Source organism: Filicampus tigris, chromosome 22, assembly GCF_054856515.1.
Source record: "Filicampus tigris isolate MCC_2025a chromosome 22, RoL_Ftig_1.0, whole genome shotgun sequence".
Lineage (NCBI taxonomy): Eukaryota > Metazoa > Chordata > Actinopteri > Syngnathiformes > Syngnathidae > Filicampus > Filicampus tigris.
Window position 1 is genome coordinate 8,166,636 of NC_141238.1, and position 14,162 is coordinate 8,180,797.

Sequence of the window (14,162 nt, forward strand, 5' to 3'; positions counted from 1 at the left end):
GAAATGAAATTCCTGAACTCACACCTTTATATAAATTACGTGTGAAGAATGTCAAAAGCAGCCCTTGCATCCTTTGATGGAAAAAAATGTGAACACCCTTGCGCTGCAAAGACGAAAACAAATGACATGACGCGGGCTTTATTGTGAAGGGTGCTTACAGGAAGTGTCTTGGTACGCATTGTAGGACTTGTGAATGGTTTTGAAACTGCTAATGCACGGGATGCAGAGAGCGTAACACAACTACACGATCTCTACCTCCATCCACGCATGCAGGTTACAAGCAGCATAGCATTGTGGGATATTCCCGCTCATCATCAGTCAGAAAGTAGGGCAGGAGGTACCACACACTCGAAATGAGCACACATGTAGTGGGTTCGGGACTCCAGCGTGACAGTGACGTCATCATGCGGGACCGAGCGACTCTCGTGGGCGTTCAAGCACGGCAATAGGAGCCACCTTTGACAATTTTGCTGTCCACCCCCCCCCCCCCCCAAAAAAAAGAAAGAATTGGAAAGCAAAATAATGTTTGAGCTCATACTCAATAGGGACATTTTGTGTTTTGCTTGGAATGTTGTTGAAATGATTTGGTCTTTGTTTTTTTTAATTCCGGCTCCGAAGCCCGTTTCCCTTAGCAGCAAGAAACACATCACAAGACAACGAATTATGCTTTTACTAAGGAAAATACTTTATTATGCAAGCAAAAAAAAAAAAAAGAAACATGGGTGAGAATACTCTCCACTGGCTGCTTGTTTCAGTCACGACGAGTTCATCACTTTCCTGTCAATCTCTCTCTGTCTTGACATCAATATTAGACATCTTTAAGGTTGTAATGAAGTTCCTAAAACCGGTGATTGGCCGTGACCAAACGGTGAGAGTGAGGCATTTGTCACTTATTAACAAGTCATATTTACAAAAATAGATACTAATATAATTTTTGGGAGGGTTCTTTTTGTTTGGCAAATGCTGAAAGATTGCGCGTGAAAGTCTGCAAGGCAAAAAGAAGAAAAAAAGGCACAGTCATCTCAAAAGACGTACTGAAATTTTTCATGCGCTTGTGGCTAGCTTAGCTTAGCATGAGGCTACAAGGTACCAAATCTCTTCATTTGGTAATTCAATGATTTGGTTTTATCCATGAAATCATTCTCAACAGCCATCTGCTTCCTGTCTTAATCACGCTAAGCTAACAAACGCTAACTATAAACATCCTGCATCCCTTTTCTGGATTTGTTGCACTCTGTCAACATTTCCAAATTCTCGGCATCTCAAATGCAATAAGGCCCATTAGGAAATGATATAAACAATATCTAAACGTTTAACCGATTAAAAAAAAAAAAAAAAAAAAAAGACAAGTATCAAAAAGGATGGACACGAACGGCACGGAATGGAATAAAAACATCAAATATAAAAAGAGAGCAATAATCTTTGGATGAAAAAAAAAATAGATGTATAAATATGATAGGCGATGTCCTCTCCTCTCGTCCACAGACGCTACATTATTCATCATGAAAGGGAATTTGCCAGGGTGACCATGCTGATGAACTCAAACAAGTCTCACACAACTATTCAGTGCACATTTACTTCGGACAGGAGCTTTCTGAAAGGAGCCGACTCAGCAGTGGGAATTGCGGGCTTTGTTCAAGGACACAGAACCTGGGAAAGCTTCGGGCGGGGGCGGGGGTCGACCCTCAGGAGGTCTCGTTGACGCTTCGCTCCATCGCGATGCTTTTCGTCCTCTGCTCTGGAGGCCTACACACACACGCACGTATGTCGTCAGTGGGATTTATTTGAGGTCGCAATGTAGATGAAATGACTTAACGTACACCTGAAAGGAATAATTTTCACATTCTAGATTTTGATTTAATTTTCAAACATAATTTACAACAATGATTTAGTGATTCTCGGTGGGTACCAGTAGCAACGGCGGAACTTGGGCTCCCTCTAGTGGTACGTAAAAGAATCTGAATTAAATTCAAACGCTTTAACAGTGGTTTAAACTTTTTTTCTCTCCAGCACAGTACATTTGTTAAGCACAGTTGGGTTGTATGTCACTTTTAAGCACAATGCATTTTCAAATAATCTTAAGAACTGTTTTAAAACTTTTAAATGTAATTTTTTTTTGTGCAATTTAAGTCAATCAATTCAGTTGTTTTAAAAAAAAAAATCTTACATTTAAGAACACTGTCTATAATGTCAAAACTGTGCATAATGTTGTTGTCTACTACGCTACTGCATTTTGATGTCATGATGGCGCTACTTTGAGGGTTATTATCTCATTCACTGCCAAAAATGCTTTTATATGTCTTTTCACAGTCCAGCCATTCAACTCCAGGAACGTATTTATATTTTTTTCAACTTTTTAAAAAAATGTTAGGTTAAAAGAGGGTCTGAAAATGTCTGGCAGTGAATGAGTTAATTGGTCAATTTTTTAGGGGATATTTGGAATAAAAAGTTTGAGACACATTGTCATGTGGTAACGCTTTTAAACAGGGCCAATGAAGAATGATTTTAAAAACAGAAAAAACATGTTGGGTTAATTTTACCCAATGTCATGTCGGAGTAATGGAATTCTTCTTGACAATGTCATGGACTAATCATTTTAACGAAAAGTACATCAACTGAATCATTTTAATCAAGGTCACGTCGCGAGGATATGAATCAATGCTCTTGTGATGCTTTTGGACAAAATTGAGACGAGCCCCAGTGGAGGTTCAGTTTTACCAGAGCATGCTGTTTGACGTGCTGGTTTTGTTGCTTTGACTCCTGAAGGGCGGGTGCGCCTCCGCCCGGCTGGTCTCCTCGGCCGTGGCTGCGTTTTTTTTGCTGCTCTCCCGACCGCCGCCACGCCGCCATCACCACGGCGGCGTCGGCGTCCTCCCATTGGTCGGGGTACTCGCCACCCAGGCCCAGCAGGTGCGGCGGCTCGTCCTCAAAGGTGGACAACAGGCTCCTGGATTTGACTATTTCAACGCACGCACATAAAAATTGCAAGCGTAAAACGTTGAGAAATTGAGGCGGGGCCGGCGTGTGACATCACAAATTCTGCATACCTCTGGTGGCGTACGACTCTTTGACCGCCAGCTGCTCGGGGGCCAGGCCGCCGACGGCCGCGCCGGAGTTGGAGGTGAAGCCGGCCGGGTAGAAACTTCCCAAAAAGAGAGCGAAACACAACACCACCACCTGAGAGGAAGAAGAGCGCACCGCACGGATGAGTGCTTAGCCGCTTAACAGCCAGACGTTAGCAAGTCAATAAGTGATCAATATGTCATGGGGACAAGCACGCACACTCGTACCATTAGGCAGGATGACGTCTGCGTGCCCACCACGCGGCACGACTTGGACACTTTTCCGGACAGCAAAGCTTGCAGGGCTTGCAGCTGTTGCAACAGAGACCTATTTTTGGGTGAAGTAAAAAGTAGAATCATAAAACAAATTGATATTCAAAGAATTATTTGTTCTTCGTGAAAATTTAATAATTCAAAAAAAAAAAAAAAGTATGTCATATGATTTACTCAACTTTAAACGTTACTAACATTTTTTGTGCGGTTTTGGATCACAAAAATCCAATCGAGGAACATCTTTTCCATCATTTATTTATGGCTACTATATAAATAGAACAAATTATTTTGTCTGTATGTGTGCACTCTTACTTGTTAGTGCACTCCAGTGTGTCCATTTTCCTCCTCAGGTCGTTGTTTTCGTTGGAGCATGTCTCCACCCTGTGGACATGGATAGTACTGCACTGTCAGTCGTCACTCACAACGGGATTTTCTTTTTTTTTACTTTTAACTGTTTGAAATAAAATGACTGCTATTTAGAATAAAAATGTATTTTTCCAGAGTGAATTTTTGTTTGATTTGTTTATTTGTAACATGTGGGCATGACGGTGGACTAGGGGTGGCTTTTCTACGGGTACCTCCCACATTCCAAAAAATGTCCATGTTTGGTTAAATGAAGACTTAAAATTCAACATGTGGATGAATCTGTAAAAATGGACGAATTGAGTTAATCTACAAATCACATTACACAGGGTCATTAATGATGTGAAAGTATTTTTTTTTTAGAATGCAAATTCCTACCTAACTTATTGCTCATGTATTTTTTTTTTTTTTTTGAGGTGGTGAATTTGGGGTTTTCATGAGGTTTTTTTTTAAACTGAACTACTGATATAATCGTCGTTTTCCAATATTGAGTTTTTTTATTCAGATGCATCCGTACGTGACAGTCCAAAATATCAACCGTGAAACACACAACAGAAAATGTTCACTCACTTCTTCTCCAAGGTGTCCATGTACTCCTTCTTCTTCCTGCGACTCTCTTGAGCAGAAATCTGACAGGGTGGGGAAATAAATAAATAAATAAATAAATAAATAAATAAATAAAAATCCTATTTTTACTTTCACAGTCAAATCAACATTTTTTCCATGCGCCGCACCTTATTTTTGATTTTCCTGCGGATCTTCTTGAGCGCTTTCTCCTCGGCTTTTGTGAGCGGCAGCTTGGTGGGAACCGGGTAGCCTTCAGCCACCAGCGTGCGGCGCTCTTCCTCCGTCAGCATCAGCGGCCCTGAGCCCTGAAGTTTCTACACCCACACACACACGTTCAGCCAAATGAATACCAAGCACTTTATTAGGTACACGTGCGCCGACGTCTGCTCCTCACGTGTGCGGCGGTGAGAAGAGGCGAGTTGGACAGCGAGGAGGAGGAAGAACTCCCGCGGGGGGACGCCTTGAGGCCGGGCTGTGGCGGCGCGGGGCTGCTGGGCGAGGTGGGGCGGGACAGGCCCGGCGGGGCGTGCACGGGGCTCTGGCTGCCCTCCGAGTCGCTGCCGTGCGAGCTGGGCGGGGTGGGGGGCATCTGCAGAGCCTCCAGACCTGACGCAGGAAGAGCAGTTTAAGGAGGAGGCCTTGGTACACGTTGTACAGTATGTTTCGAACAAGATAGGCCGTTTAGCTTAATGCTAACAATCCATGCAAAATCCGTGGACGAGCTAACAGATAGCATCGCAATACTTGCAAGCATAAATTCTTTATCCTCTGTGAAGAATGACTAATATTAATGCATCTTACTATGTATATTCATCCGTGCGTATCCAAATGCGTGTATGACACTGCCCCCAAGTGGCTGAGTTGCACACACCAGAAGGAGAATTGAATTGAAGCAAAAATTACGGCAAAAAATTCCTGACACAGTATTCAATTATGTCCGTTTTTATACATCTAATTTTAGAGTATTGGAGTCCTATTTAAAACACACTATGAACATTTCATGTTTTTTTTTTAGGGGAGGCAAGAACAGATTAACTGAATGAATTACATCTGTAGGCACAAGTGCCATAAATCAAGAAGATAGCTCGAACCTTTGGGGGACAGATTGAGGAACTGATCCACTTCATGCGGTTCCAGTTTAATCTGGGGGAAGACCTTCTCCTCCTTGACCTTGACGTTTTTGTCGTGGCTGCGGCTGCTGACGGGGGTCTGAGCAGGGCTGGCGGCGACGGGGTCCTCTGGGGTTGGGGTTTGGGGGTCCTCGGCGGACCCCAGGGCGAGGGCCAGGGCGGGAAGGAGGGACGGGGCGTCGCATAGCAGACCCTCCATTCCGTCGTCTTGCTCCATGGGCCACTCGGACGAGTCGCCTTCGGATTCTGCGGCCGAACCATTGACACAGTATGATTTATATATGCTACACACAAAAGTATTGAGGGATGCTCCTGAATGAATTAAGTGAATTCTGGATTTGTTCACCTGCGTCGCTGCCGCGCTCCCCGGTCAGGTGCGAAAGCGGCGACTGCGGCCTACTGTCGCCGCAGAGCGAGTAGCTGTGCTCGGCGGCGATGTGCGGCGGCGGTGACGACGACGAGCACAGGTCGCCGCACTCTTCGCCTTCCTCGTCGTCGTCCGCCATGCCTCCGGTGCCGCCTCGCACCCCGGACAGGAAGGGGTCGCTCAGCAGCTGTCCCAGCAGAGCGTCGTGGGAGAGGTCGTCCAGAAGCTCCGAGAAGTGCTGCACGGCAGACGAAAATTGATTACATGGCCACTAGGGGGCGAATGTGCCTTCTTTGACCTGCTGTGATCCTTTTTTTTTTTTTTTTTTTTTCGTTCTCAGTGTGCTGCCATAAAAAGTCCACCAGCTGAGACGCTAACACCCTAGCGTGAATTTATTTCAAAGGGGGAGACAAATATTTACACACTCATCCACTGTGTGTGTTGCCATGGCAACCTACAGAACAGCACCCCCTTTAATTGTTAGCATTTAGCCACTTAGCTCGGGAAGAGAACAGCGCATGGACAGTGGCTAACTGTGGTTTTAAGAACACAAAAATAACCTCTGTTCAAGAACGGGAAATGGGAGCGGTCACACGATTTGAAAGTTTAAAAACAGAACCACAAAATACACAAATACACGCACAGACGTTCCCTGTCATTTTCCTGCATGTGTGTGCCATGTAGGGTAGTGGAGTGGCCCACCACACACACACACAAACAGAACCCCCTTTGTACTGGCGACTCACACAGGCGTGTTGTTTCGGGCCTACTGTAACCCGACACCCCCTCCCCTCGGCTGAATGGGAAAACTCCAAGGCAGGAATCTGTCAAGTAAATTCCAAAGGAGTGCTAACAAAGAGGCTTTGTAATCCTCACAACAAACTATTTAACCTGAGATGACACCAACATACATGATATGCCTTTTTTTTGAAAACTAAATACAGCTAAAAGGGGAACACCTCAGGCTCAAAGCTAATGTACAAATACAAAAGTCAAGTGTAACAACATTAAGCTACCTCGCATAATTATTAGTTAGCATCCAGGTTATCCACAAATACAGCTAACAAGGCTAGGTAGCTGGATAGCTAGCTACCTAGCATTATTTTCAAAGAGAGATTAGCGCTGTTATAATTAATCGTCACCTAGCATTATAATTAGCTCTTTCAATAGTTAGCCAACAACTACCTAGCGCAGTCATTAGCTAGCCTGACTGTTAGCCATATGTATACCTAGAACGATAGTTAGCTAAAAAATATGCATTATTAACAGAAAGCCAGATAGATGGCGAACAAGAAATATACAATAGATAGCTACCAGTCAACATGATAGCCTGCAAGATAAGCCACAAATAAAACATACTAAAGCTATCAACCGCACTGCATTCATTTGACTTGATTTAAAAAATACATTAATCAGATTCTACATAATTGGCAATATGTGAAACCAACTTTTCTCAAGGCCTCAAAAAGCAGTGAGAGTAAAAACGTGCAATTTTAAGCTACCGCAATAAAAGCCCCCACCAGCTCTGAGGGTCCATGCATGCAGAGATAATCGAGGGTCCCCGGGGGGAAGGCTGGGAAGGAATGTTGCCCTCAAGTCTTCACTCAAGTCCTCCGCAAACTAGCATGTGCATGTGCGTGCGTATAAACGTTTCAATGTCCAGATGCCACTTGGGAGGCCAGCGAGGGCGAAAAAAGCAGAACAGTTTGGTGATGCAACATGTGAAGAAGGCGTGTAAGGCAGAAATTCATACTTAAAAACAACAACAACAAAATCTGTCACACCTCTAGAAATCCTTAGCCCAGCTTAAATATATAACGATTTTGACAATTCTAGGTAGTTTTGGAAAAATATTCTCCCCTCTTCAACATTGGGTATGTGTGTTTTAAATGTATTTAATATGAAACCATTATTCATTGATTCAAGATATTGCAAATTACTGTCTGTGTGTGAGTGTGTTTATTCATATGATTTGCACGTGTGCACTTTAGCCCCGGGACCGCGACCTGCGATATGTGATGACATGAACACGGAGGACAAACACGCCGCAGGAGTTCATGTCAAGATAAAACCCACGAGTCAGCGTTTGCCCGCCCCGCTACTATCTGAACTCCTTTATTTGTCAGCTGGCCGCTTTCCACGTTAGCATCGTTAGCATTAGCCAAAGTGGCAGGCAGTACCCGGTATGTCAACAGTGCATACAAGCTGTTTAAACACGTATGATTGTTTGAGCACATGGGTGGATGTGACACACTGCAATGCGAGCTCAACTAATGGCTTAAAAAAAATGCTAACAAGAGAGCTAAGTAACACAAACTCTGGCTCCAGAAATGTCCATCATGTCACCACTGAATATTTTTAGAATTGAAAACAGCTACCAGAGAGCTAATTGTTATTAGTTGGCTTGATAGTTACATCAAGATGGTTACCTTGAACGATAGCTAGCTACCTAGCATGATTATTAGCTTGATCGATAGTCAGCAAGACGGCCTGCTAGCATAACTTCCTCCTGATTTTACTTGCATGTGCTCGTGAGCGAAGGTAGTGATAATAACCAACACTCAGTCATAACTAAACGTGATAAAGTCACACCGCTGAAGATAGCGTCACGGTTCGAGTGGTGATAATAAAGCCAGGAAGTGAAAGAAATCTAATCTTGGAGCGAGGGAGGGCGAGCGTGCTAACAGACAGCTGACTCGTCTTCTTGGGCCTTCACGTCATTAATCAACGCGGCCGGGATGACGCCACCTGATGCGTTTGCAAAAAAGGTCACAACTATGACTCACTCCTTACTGTCACATCTCCAAATGAGAATAATAAGGACTCACACTAGGGAGAGAGGAGTCAAAATTCAGCAGCTGACAAATGGAAAATGTCTGGATTTTAAATTCTTTTTACGCACACGCGCAAGTGAAGGCAACCCCCCCCCCTGCCTCAAACCCAAACAACCTCCAGACGTTCATGGATGACTTCACAATCTGCTTGCTGAATAGTTCAGGAAAAAAAAAGCTGATAAGCGCGGACATTTTATCATGATAGCTGATTATCATTTTTGTTGTTGATGAAATAATGTTGGTGGAGCTTGCGACCTTGAGCAAGGTAAGCGGCCGTGAAAATTTAATTTGTGTGTGTTAGTGGGTCAAGCAGCACGAAGCTCAGCTTTTTCCGCGTCGTCACGGCGACCCGTCCGTCATGACATACTCCTTCCACTCGTTGAGTCATTTCTGTGTGTGTTAGCAAGGGTGGTAACACACTCACACAGCCAGACACACTCTGACAAAAACACACAGACGTACGACCCACTTTTGAGAAAGTGCCTAAAATGGTCAAAGGATTTTTTCTTCTTTTTTTTTTTGGTGCAGATTAGGATAAAAGTTCATCCATCCTTCCATTATCTGAAGCGCTTATCCTTGGTGGAGGTATTGGGCTTTTGGTTCATATGCAGTATCTTATTTCCATTTCTTTTTTTCATTTTTGAATTTATTATCTATTTTTTTTTAACTAATTCACTGCCAGACATTTTCAGACCCACTTTTACCCTAAGGTTTTCAAATATTTGAAAAAAATATAGGTAAATTCCTGGGATTGAATGACTGGACTGTGAAAAGACATATAACTACGTCTTTGGCAGTGAATGAGTTAAATCATGTTACTTGAACTGCTTAACGCGCCTGTTTAACCTCATCATAAAATGTAGGTCAGCAAACACCTGCGCCAAAGACAAAACACGTCCACCAACTTGTCCGGACTCGTCGGGGATCCGAATCCTTGGCGGCCGAGTCTGCCTAGCAACTGGAGGGCGGACTAAAACGACACTAACGATGGGGGCCCCCTCCCAAAGAGAAAAGTGGGGGTGCAACCGGCCTTGAGGGTTCATCCACCCAACCAACAGGCAGCAAGTAGGACACATGACGCCTATAAAAGGACGCAGGCGCCAACCTGGCGGTTTTTAATGAGACACTTTGATGTCTCAGCTAAACTACACACTGATAATTTGCAACTCGGTGCCACACAATTGCGCAACAATTATATCAATCAACAGAATTCCAATTTTTGAGGTTTGACTTAAGGCCGAACAAAGATGTTCTATTGCGTTTGAACTCCATTTCGGGAGGAGTCCGGATTGACGCGCCTCACCCCAATCACACAAAGCCACATTTAAATTTAGCCTCCCCTCAGAAGAACGACGGCTCCTGCGGGCATCCCGTAGTCTTTATAATGCCTTCAAAACCAGATGATTACCACCTTGGCGTTCCCCTCGTTGAAAGCCGCCGCCCACTTTCCCAGTCGGGAGAACGAAGGGGGGCGGGGGGTTGGAGGAGACGCTTGCATCAGACTGAAAATCCAGACGCTAACTTCCATGTGGACGCCATGTGGAGGCCCGGCGGCCAAGTGGCGAGGGGCCCGCTTCCATCTAAAAGTTCAGCTCAAAAAAAACAACAACAAAAAAAAAAAATCGTCTGGAGGTGGGGGGGTGGGGGCAAAGTCAACAAGCCACTTGTCCGCCATCTTGGCAACGAGGAACTACGTTGAGGTGACTTGCGTATTTTCACAATTGTGTGTACTGATCAGCCAATCATAGCCTCGATGGCTGGAGGCCAGAGGCGAGCAGGATGCCCTGCCCCGCCGGAGAACAGGCACCTCACTTTTTAACGCTTGTTTACTCTGTCACTGCGTGTTTGCTCAGAAACACGCACACGCACACGCCCGTAGTAGTGGATGCCTGTGCGCTAATATGGCGAAAAGCAGAGCATGACATTACAGTCCATCTGCCCAAGTTACGTAAGGGGGACACATTCTTGGAAAGGCCCGCTGCATGTGCACGGCGAGCCTTCCTCCTCCTCCTCCTCCTCCTCGCTTCTGCAGTGCATTGAGTGCAAGTTACTATCACTTCCCCCCCCACACACACACACACACACACACGCAGGAATTAGCATCTTAGCTTAGCATCGACGACGTTAAAAGTTGAAAATGTACGCTACGGTTTGACGGGAGCGTGCTTGGGATGTTTGTGTGTGTTGCCAGTGCAGTTTCTCCACCCTCAAGACAAACGCTGCATGCGTGTTTATCACAGTATTCCGCAACGCTTAATAAACAGAAATATGACAGCGTGAGTATATTTTAATCGCAGGCAAATGAAAGAGGAGGATGGTTAAAATGGCGGATGTTTGAAATGTCAACAAGGAGGGAGGGGGGGGGGGGGAATAGTGATACATGATAGGGTGGGACAAAAGTAGACAAATTATTCACTTTATTGCATTAGCAAGTTTTTTCCTGGCATTTCACCCTTTTTTCCTTCACTTTGTATTCATGCATCCTGAAGTCTAACCTAACTTTCTGCCTTCCTCCCACATTCGACCTATTTTCCCTCCTTCATTTGCGCCTTCCATACTTTGCTCCCTAAATCTGCTGTTTATTTTGCGTCCTTCCTTGTTTTATTCAAAACCACTTCTCTCCCTTCGTACTTTCCCCCATCCTTCCTTTATGACCTTTTTTATGACCTACTTCCTTCCTTTTTGCCTTCCTTTCTTTCTTTCCTTTTGACTTTGCATCCCGTTTTCCTGCCTTGCTTTTCTGCTTCCTTCCTTTCCAACCTCTGCCTGGCTTTCCTTCCACCTCAGATCCACTCGGCATTCAGCCTTTCTTTGTCCGCTCTTCCTTCCTTTCGACCTTCTTTTTATTCATGCAGCCTTGCATCCTCCTTTCCTTCACTGAAACCTACCTTTATGCCTTCCTTCCAACTGAGACATGCCATTTTCTTTTTCCTTCCGTCCTACCACACTTTTTTTTTTTCCATTTTGCGTCCACCTTTCCTTCCTTCGCTTCAGACCACTTTTCTGAACCGGTCCTATTGTGCGGCTTTCCTTGCTCTTGACTCGTTATTTCTCATTCTTCACGTCACTTACGACAACAAATGAAAAGGAATACACCTTTTCGCCCACGCTTTAAATTCTCATGTGAATATTTTCCGCGCTACATTTAGGAGGCCACCCTATGACATCGTTTACAGCGGGAGGACACCGTGTGTTAACAATGAAGGCCAACTAGTAGTTACTGTCATTACTCACACATTTAACCAGATGAACCTGATCGCGAATTATGACGGGTGTCACTCTCAGGCGTCGGACGAATGACGCACAAACCACCGACTTTGCATTGTTTCGCGGCGAGTCGGGTGTCAACGCAGAAATGGAGTGAAAGCGCAAGCTGTAAAGGAAGGCGGAGGCTCGGGGGGAGGGGGCAATATTGGTTAAGCGGGGAGGAGGAAGCGGCGGGGGTCAGCCGAGGGGAACAAGCGAGCCAGTCTGTTTGTGAACACCACAGTCTATTTTACATTCATGCGCACACACACGCGTGCTGTTATCGCTCCAGGGTGCGCAACATACGGCCCGTGGGCCATAAAATTTGTAATTGTCCCCATCAACTGTAGTTTATGGCCCTCCATATATGAACTTAAATGCTTAAATGTCTGCTAGAAAGATGAAAAAAAAAAAAAGTACACGCAAAATGTACACAAAGCCTCCAAAGTGTCTCCCCAGATGTGAATTAATTCGAAATGTCTAATTTGTCGCGGGAATGTTGCATCAGAATGTGAGTCGAGCCTCTGGATTGGTTTCAAGGGCCTCCCAGTTGTACTTGAGCACGCGAGTCCGGACCTGTGAAAAGTTGCCAAATGAACAGCGTGTACGGTTGTGGTGTTCTGCATTCCCATCTCGCCGCCGCAGATGATCTCAAAAGTTTCTCCTCGGAGCGTGCTCGCAAGTTACGTAACCGCAGAAAGGCAAAAGGCCATTTTGGAAAGTCCTCAAGATGCTTTTGACACATGCGCAACACTCGGTCTTTTAACAGCAATTCAGATTTATGTGACTTTTTAATGACCTACTTTCATTAACAACCAGGAGAAAGCAACTATATATTAAATGTATTGCTTTTGCTTGCAAAATAATCTTTTTTTTTTTCTTTTTAGCATATTACATCAAGAATAAATTTTCATTTCAGCCTTATTAACTGCAAAAATATTCATTTTGAGTGCCATTCATTTAACGTTGCTTATTGTACTTGTAGTTTGCGCTGTTAAAGGTATCCAAAACATTAGAAACAGCTGTCAGTACAATACATATCCGTATTGGAAATGAATGCCACTCAAACTGAGCATTATCATGATTACAAAGATTATTTTTTGTTAGCATGTGTACCTTATTCCTCAGTCCAGTGAGTGTCTCAGAGTTTTTTCTATTAATAAAATGTACTTAAAATTTGATGTTAGGATGCTTAGTCTTAACATTGATAAACACTGTGCTTAAAGTAAACATTTAAAAGAAGGGGGGTGTGGGGCATCCTGGACCGCAAGGCTCAACTCGTGAAGGGAGAGCAGGGCACACACATTGACAGCATTCTGCACGGATCACTTTCTTGTAAAAAAAAAAAAAAAACAACACATTGAGGGGATAACAAAGTGTTGGTGTGTGACTTACGTTTGTGTACAGGGCGCAGTCCATGTCTCCGGTCTCGGACAGCTCGCTGAGGTTGCGGTCCCAGTGCAGGAAGCTTTCACTCGAGTCCAGGATCTCCATGACGCCGTCCCGGTGGCCTCCTCCCCCCCAAAACGAAAAAGTTTGGAAAAGTTCGCACCAATTTTCTTTGTTAAGAAGTCGACGCGGCAAGCAAGACTGTCTGTGCGTGAGTTAATCAAGAACGAAAGTCCAAGTGTTTGTTTATCATCTCCCTTTCACCTCAACATCCACAGACACTGACCAGCTGCTTTACTCTCGCCTTCCTCTGATCTCCTCCTCTTCCTCACCGACACAGACGACCCGGAATGCGGAGGTGGAGTCACAGGCCACACAGTGAAATCATATCGAAAATACAGCGGTCCAACCACCTGTTTTAAGTGTCTACTATGCATTCTGCGTCATTGTACGTAATTTATTCAACGTTTTGACAGTAAATAACAAAGTTAATCGGTGTTTTGTGAGTTCCAGCTGTTTCTAGCACTAATGTTGACATTTCCGGTGGTCCATTTCAAAGTAAAGCCGTCACTTTTCTTCATCGGCTTGTTTACGAGCAACGAAACATTTGTCGTGAACTCTGTCTTTAACGACAAAAAGTAAAATAACCCATATCAAAATGAATTGCATGAAAAAAATATTGTGATTCAATCCGATGGTTAAATCTTGTCTTTTATTTATTCCACCTCCGGTTTGCCATACTACACATGCGCAACGGCCGTGCAATCAGATTGCCGTTCATTAAAACTGATTGACAACCGAACTACCAATGAGAAACAACTTTGAATTCTCCCTCGTCCAATCAGTTAAAGCCAAGAATCACATGCACGATAGCCCGCCTCTGCTCGCGAAAGTTTTCCAAACAATCTTTAAATCGACGCTTTTCAATGAT

The 14,162-nt window shown here is 44.3% G+C and overlaps 1 protein-coding gene across 1 annotated transcript; it reads right to left on the bottom strand.

Annotated features, from left to right (window-relative positions):
- Positions 1-661: 661 nt before the first annotated feature.
- creb3l2 (cAMP responsive element binding protein 3-like 2) lies at positions 662-14,030 on the bottom strand. The gene is given in 13 exon segments (XM_086021774.1): positions 662-1,746; positions 2,719-2,804; positions 2,806-2,957; positions 3,048-3,177; positions 3,291-3,390; positions 3,648-3,716; positions 4,269-4,327; positions 4,433-4,579; positions 4,660-4,871; positions 5,357-5,641; positions 5,742-6,000; positions 13,238-13,356; positions 13,518-14,030. Coding segments are annotated over 13 exon segments (1,830 nt in total). The 5' UTR covers positions 13,669-14,030; the 3' UTR covers positions 662-1,685.
- Positions 14,031-14,162: the final 132 nt, after the last annotated feature.